At 31.7% G+C, this 7,607-nt stretch overlaps 1 protein-coding gene across 1 annotated transcript; it reads right to left on the bottom strand.

The window, feature by feature from the left end:
- Positions 1–5,782: 5,782 nt before the first annotated feature.
- LOC143915843 (lipase 3-like) lies at positions 5,783–7,382 on the bottom strand. The gene is made up of 5 exons (XM_077436663.1): positions 7,207–7,382; positions 6,911–7,112; positions 6,475–6,839; positions 6,241–6,399; positions 5,783–6,163 (listed from the first exon to the last, which is right to left on the bottom strand). The coding sequence occupies exons 1-5, from the start codon at positions 7,363–7,365 to the stop codon at positions 5,783–5,785; spliced, it is 1,266 nt and encodes a 421-aa protein (XP_077292789.1). The 5' UTR covers positions 7,366–7,382.
- Positions 7,383–7,607: the final 225 nt, after the last annotated feature.

Raw genomic sequence — 7,607 nt, 5'->3', positions numbered from 1 at the left:
AAATTTTTATTTATTTTTTGGTATGTAAAACTTTTGATAAGAAAAAATTCACAGAAATGTTAACAAACGACTATTTTTTGCATTTACGTCAATGGTGGTCAATCAGAGTTGTTGACAATTAATAACTGGTTATCAATACAATAAAAATTGTTAAAACAATATAAATTATCATGATTGGCGACTACATTGATTTTTATCTGACATTTTGATTAAAAATATTTGATATTAAGAATTGCAAAAAAATATAAGCTACATATTATGAAATTTATATAATCGGATTAAACAGAACAGCGATTTTTCTTTTTTTTTGCCTGGTAAAACCCAAAAAATCAAATAAATTTCGATGTATAAGTATTGTATGTACACACAATAAAAATTTTATTCGTGGTCATCTTATTAAATTAGGATTAAAATAAATACGGCTACCTACTTTAGTAGCAAATACGTATGTATGATCATGTCTTCGCCTAAATGTAGGGTTGTCAAGCGTCCCGACTAAGGTCTGTTCATACCTATCCAGCACGACCCGAATCCTGCAAGTATCCTGCAAGTACGGACAGTATTCTTTAGTACATTCTATTTGGACGCGCATGAATGCGTTAATGCGCATGCGCGAATTGAGTATGAAAACGTCCATATAATACTATCCGTACTTGCAGGACACCTGCAGGATACGGGTCGTGCTGGCTAGGTATGAACAGACCTTTAATCGGGATTGTCATCAGTAGTGGCCGGATCCACAGCGCGCCGTTTATTATTCAATTGTTGTAAATGCTATTGTTCAATTGTTGTAAAAGGTTCGCTCAACCTTTTTTTTGTACTCTAGCTTTGTAAATAGAGCGAAACCCCACCGATTCCTGGAAAAAGCACGGTTTCTATCCGCAGTCTAGTCATTAGTAGTCATCGGACCCAGAAGGTGCCGCGTATTGTTCAAAGGTTGTAAATGCATTGTTAAAGGTTTGCCGAACCTTTTTTACAAAGGATTTACAACAATGGAACAATGGATAGCACTGTGACTATCCTACCTCTAGTCATTATTTTTAAGTCTCGTGTCCCAGTGTCCCGAAAAAACCACTCGGGACGCCCAAATTTCCCGGTTTATTACTGTATAAATACCTATAGAAGTTTTTAACTCAGAATTAAAAAAATATGTAAGATAAACTATAAACAAAATGTCGATGTCTGGACCAGACGTTTATGACTGCTTTTTTTCCTATTTATAACTGATGTTTATGATTTATGTTCCTATTTATGACTGATATTTAGATGTTTATGACTGATTTTGTTCCTATTTAAGTAATTAATATAATTGAATTATTTAATAAAAATTGAAAATTATTTGATCCGATTTTTTTGCGGGGGGGGGGGTGTCCAGGTTTGACTTGCATGAAATCTGGCAACCCTAAATAAATGTTCAAATCTTATTCCATAATTGAAAAATTTTAAAATAAAATGTTTAATCTACATACGTATGTGGCACTTATTATCAAAGATGGCCTTTTGGTATTTTTATAATGTTTTATTTTGTTCTGTTGGTTATTAGTAATCCATAATTAATAATGGTAACTTTCAAACCGAACTAAGATAGGTACTAAATTAACCTTAAAATCAGGAATTCAGTATCAAAACTTCTTCTGAAATAGTATCTTAATATCAAACTTGTCAAACGGGTCTTTGGCCATCTTTGATATAGGGGCCTCATATATGTATATACGTGTTTGTAGTCATAGATATATTTATTTTACATTATTTATATATTTTTTATCCTACCTTAATTAATATTTTAATTTAATTTAAGATGAATGAGGTGAAAATGCAACCCTCCCAGGTTGCCTCATGACTTAATGCAACAAACAGAATACAGTCCAATTTTCGGCTAGTATAAAAGATAAAATTAAAATGTTTAAATACATAGTTTTATTATTATTGGCGAATTCAAAAAATTACATTGTATTCAAAATTATTTTTAAATGCAGACAAATTTTTAGAGTTTTAAAATAAAATAAATATGCACGTAAAATAACGAAATTCAATAAATAAATATGTATGTATATACACCACAATACAGTTAATAGATGCCTCTGAAGTGCATATAAAAGTTTTTTTTTGTATATTTTATTTATTTTATTTTATTGTCACAAATCAATACACACTCGCCATTACAGATTTGCTCCAATGCGACGGGTGTACCTTAATGAAATACATAAACAATCAGAAATCAGAAATACAGTAATACATACATATAGAATCAGAATATATAGAATATAACAATTAATCAGAAATAATAATCATAGTTACATCTATGGATTTCAGATTACTGTGTATAATTAATACAAATTATACACAGGCAGATTTTTGTGACAACAGGATTAGATTTTTTAATACCAATTTTCAGGAACCGTTTCGGCAATGATCAGATAAAATTGGCAAACTCTGATAGAGAAACGATCGATTTGGAGTCACAAAACCCCCAAATCTAACCAGCAGTGGCGAGGACACGAACCTATGACCTCAGTGATGCTAAATATATACGCTATCACTAAGCCAAACTGCTGGCTAATATGTATGTATGTATGTACAATTGTAGAGGTCGCTCTAACATACACATAAAACATTGCAAAATTAAAAAATATATATAAACTCATCTGTACATGATGCCGAAGTACTTGACAGCAGTTTCAATATATATCGCCATGATAGATCTGCCAGAGGTGGTGGTGTTCTTCTAGCAGTTAAAAATACAAATATTATTTCGGTTGAAAGACTTAGTCATCTTGAGGACATTCATGAATGTGTATGGCTAAAACTAAGATTTGTTAACATTCCTTTTTTTATATACATATGTACTATTTATTTTCCACCAAGATCTCCACCAAATATTTATAAGCGATTTTTTGATTTAATTATATCTAATTATTCACATTTAAGTAATGGTCGCATTTTTATATCTGGAGATTTTAATCTGAATTCTTCTAACTGTTTTCCTGATGACCTTAATTTTTTTATATCTTTATTCAACTTAAAACAAATTAATACTATTCGAAACTATTTTAATAATTCCATGTTGGATTTTCTATTAACAAATTTAGATTGTCAGAATATTATTATTTCAAATTCAGTTGATTCCTTGGTTCCTGAAGACAGCTATCATCCTGCTCTTGATATTCATTTAAAATTAACTATAACTTATTCCTCACTTCGTTTAATAAATAACTGTCTTAATACCTCTGTCCTAAATGGATGGTTATTTACAAATGTTGATTTCAAATATTTAAATGATATTCTTTGTAATTGTCAATGGGAGCGAGTTTATGAGTGCAAAGATGTTAATTTGGCCCTCTCTAATTTCTATGACATTATATATTCTATTTTTAATGATTGTTTTCGGCTGAAAGGATTAGTGACGAGTAAAAGGATTTATCCGCCTTGGTTTACTAAAGAAATTATTAATCTCTTAAAAAGTAAATATCAAACACATAAACTCTGGAAGAAATCGAGCAATCCTCTTATCTTAAATAATTTCCGTATTTTACGTACGGAAATTAAGAAATTAATTAATAATGCATATAATGTTTATGTAGCTGATTGTGAAAGTTCCATAGTTAAAAACCCTAAGAAATTCTGGAACTTCATCAATTCTAAACGTGTAAATCGTGTAAAGTCGACCATTATGTACAATGATTCTGGATTGTTAGAGGGTGATCAAAACATTGCTAATGGATTTGCCGACTTTTTTAAATCAGTTTTCAATAATCCTACTGATTCCATGGAACCTACCAATGACTCGGAATTTACTTTCCCCACTTTAGCGATTAATCATCTTGACTCTTCCGATCTGAAATATGGCTTTCTAAAGTTAAAAAATATTTATTCTTCCGGTCCTGACTCCATCCCTAATTACATCCTAAAAGGATGTGAGGTTAGTCTCTTAGAACCTTTAAAATTCATTTTTAATTTAATTCTAAGGAACTCTTCATTCCCCAATTTATGGAAATGCTCTAAAGTAACTCCTATTCATAAGAAGGACGATAAATCTTGTGTAAGGAACTACAGACCAATAACTATCTTGTCAGCGCCAGCCAAAATGTTTGAGGTAATATTACACAGATACATTTTTAATCACTTTCAAAGTATGCTCATTGATCAGCAGCATGGCTTTCGTCCGGCCAGATCAGCCATTACCAACTTGTTATGTTTCTCTAATGACATAACCAGCACTTTGGATTGTAATAATCAAATGGATGTAATATATACTGATTTTGAGAAGGCGTTTGATAAAGTTGATCATAAAATTTTGGTTAGTAAATTAAGTTTTATTGGATTTACTTATAATCTTGTTGGTCTTTTTATTTCTTATTTACAGGATCGACGTCAATTCGTTAAGTTTGGGAGTTGCTTTTCTTATGAGTATGTTGCCACTTCTGGGATTCCCCAAGGATCAAATCTTGGCCCTTTATTATTCCTAATATTTATCAACGATATTCAATCTTCTATTCACCATTCTAAATTTTTATTATATGCGGATGACTTAAAAATCTATAAGAGAATAATTGATTTACCTGACGCTCTTTATTTGCAAGAGGATTTGAATTCTATTTATGAATGGGCTAATGTTAATAAACTTCCCTTCAATATCCTAAAGTGTCGGGTCATTTCTTACTCTCGTTCTCGTTCTCCTATTAAATATCCGTATAAATTTCATGATTCTCTTCTTCAGAGAGAATTATTTATATCTGATCTGGGAATAGTCTTCGAAAATAGTTGGAGTTTCAACATTCACATTGAGAATATCTGTGATAGGGCAACAAAAATCCTTGGATTCGTAATCCGTAATTCGTCCGAACTAGGGGTCACTGCCATTCGTCTCTTATATTGTACATTAGTTCGCAGTGTGCTCGAGTTTGGCTCCATTATATGGTCTCCCTATCAACTTCGTTACTCTCTAATGTTGGAACGAGTCCAAAGGAAATTCCTTAGATTTTTATATCTGAAGACATTTGGATTTTATCCATATCTGTTCCCTAGTGCCTTTGTCTTGGGATCTTTGGGTTTCAACTCCCTGGCAAAGAGAAGAGATTTATTTCTTGGGAAACATTTCGTAAAATTACTTAGAGGAGAGATTCACAATCCCACTATCCTGGAGAAACTAAAATTCTGGGCCCCGGAAAATCGTAGAGTTTTAAGAAAACATGATATATTTTTACCAATTAGGGCTAAATCAAACGTGCTCATGAACTCCCCCCTCTCGAGAGCTGTTCGACTCCTTAACTTACTGGCACATTACTTGGACCTATTCGATGCCAGTTATGTTGAGTTGGTGGAACACATCCTAAATAGCACGATATAAATTTTTCAATCTTATTTCTTTGTTTTTATTTTGTGTACATATTTTTTAATTGATTTTTATTATTTTTTTATGATGTTTTTTTTTTATTTATGATTTTTATTATTTTCTTATGTTTTTTTTTATTTATGATTTTTATTATTTTTTTTATGATGTTTTTTTTGTAATTTTTATGATTTTTATTATTTGTATTAAAATCACATTGACGCTTTGGGGCAACCTGTCAAGTCTCTGTGGTATTGATTTTTTAAAATAAAATAAAATAAAATATAAATTATAAGTATTTTTTATTTGAAAAGAACAATATTTTTACATCATTTTAATTTAAATAATTAATTTTTTTTATTTTATCTAAAAAAATTATTACTATATAAAATTATAAATTTTCATATTTAATTATTTTTTAATTAAAAAAATTTATTTGAATTTGGTGGAGAATTATTCGTATCTTGTCATGAGCTCTTGGATAAAATCGTACAGGAGAGTTTTTCCATCTATAGCCCAAATGAAGTCTAAATGGTTGAATTTTTCCAAAGGTACTTTGAACTTGCCGATGGGGTTACCCAACTCTGAAAATAGATGGTCGACATCCTCTTCGACAGCAAGCAGATCATTTTCACCAAAGTGAAGGGCTACCGGGGCCGTTATCTTTTCTAATTTGTAACTCGGTGGGAGTGGTGAACCATAGTCGATTATATTAATTGCTGTTCCATGATCATACTGTCTGAACGTTCCAGACAAGTAATTCTGAGAGAAATGATATTGCTGTCTGCTTGAAGCTCCTGCTGGTGTGTGACTTATGTAAACCGGCAGCATTGTCTATACATAAAATAATTTCATTCATAAAATATACTGTATTACATAAAAAAAAAGGAAGAATATTTTGTAATTCTAACCGTATTTAGTTGATCGGGATTGGCTCCACCCAATAAGGATATGAAGCCTGTGCAAGCTGACAATAATATTGAAGCTTCATTGCATACGTACTTGGTTAAAAATTCTGTCTGTGTATTACTGATCGTAAATTCATACATACCAAGTAATGGACCAACAACCTAAAAATAATATTAGAATATTAAAAGATGGTACAAAATTACATTTAAAATAAATCAAAAGAGAATGACTCTAACTTCCAAAGTGGGGGAGAATGGAGCTACGAATTTGATGAAGGGACTTCTGAGGTTCGATACGTAGGATACCGGAGCCATAGCTTGCATCAATATGATCTTGTCGTTGTATTTGGGTTTTGTAGAAGCCATAACAAAAAATACAGCAGTTCCCTGGGAATGTCCCATATAATGCAATTTCTTATTACCCGTCTCGATCAAAATGTAATCAATGCATGCAGGAAGATCATAATAACCAATTTCATGCCAGCTGAATTTCCAGAATTTACCACCATCATCTGGGTCAATTGTGACATGTTTTCGGGAATAATAATTTCCTCGAGCGTTGCCCATCCATACGTCGTACCCCTGATCAGCCAAAAGGTAGCCTTAAATTTAACACTTTTTAATTACAGCAATTTTAGCACAGAAATTTTGATATGTTAGAAAAGGTGTATACCTAAGGCTTTTCCTGGTCCATTAATGATCCAGTCTGCAGAAGAACTCAAAAGTCCGTGCATCAAAAACACGGGAACTCCAGCTCCACGTCCTTCTTTGTTGACTTTCTGGCCAGGAATTCGGTGCATGGTGACGAGATATCCATCATCAGTTTCAACTTCATGGGATTCTACTGGATATCCATATTTTGTAATTAGTTGTGGCTGAAAATTTACACACAATATATAGTACACATATTTTTGGTTTCACTGTTTTTTTTTTGGTGAGAAGATTTAATTCCAAGTTTTGTGATTTTACCACATCTAAGATGGCATCTTCAAGAACTTCTCTTGGAATAGCTTTCAATTGCTCCGGAGATAGAGATGCCAAGTATTCTGCTCCATGGGGAGATCCAGATACTCTAACAAGAGCTATTGCTCCTAGACACACGAGTAATTTCAGCATGTTGTTCAGCATTTTTCAAAATGCCGATTAGTTTTAGTTTTGTTCGCGTTGTTTATATATGCACAAAATTGCGTTATTGATTATTTAATAATAAAAAAACGGGTAGCCCAAGAAAATTATCAATATCATAAGATAATTAGTCCTAAAATTTCCAATTTACCTTTTACCAAATTAAATAAAAAGACGAATTAAATACCCATTGAAAATTTACGCAAACTATTACATTTTATATACAAAATTGAAAATAACTAGTA

This window comes from Arctopsyche grandis, chromosome 8 (assembly GCF_051622035.1).
Source record: "Arctopsyche grandis isolate Sample6627 chromosome 8, ASM5162203v2, whole genome shotgun sequence".
Taxonomy (NCBI): Eukaryota; Metazoa; Arthropoda; class Insecta; order Trichoptera; family Hydropsychidae; genus Arctopsyche; species Arctopsyche grandis.
The sequence above is the reverse complement of the archived record's forward strand: the minus strand, read 5'-3'. Positions and strand labels throughout refer to the sequence as shown.

Coding starts and splice junctions, on each gene's coding strand:
- LOC143915843 (XM_077436663.1), bottom strand. CDS start 7,365: ATGCTGAACAACATGCTGAAATTACTCGTGTGTCTAGGAGCAATAGCT. Junction 6,400..6,474: donor CATTCTCCCCCACTTTGGAA/GTTAGAGTCATT, acceptor TATTATTTTTAG/GTTGTTGGTCCATTACTTGG. Junction 6,164..6,240: donor ATCCCGATCAACTAAATACG/GTTAGAATTACA, acceptor TTTTATGTATAG/ACAATGCTGCCGGTTTACAT.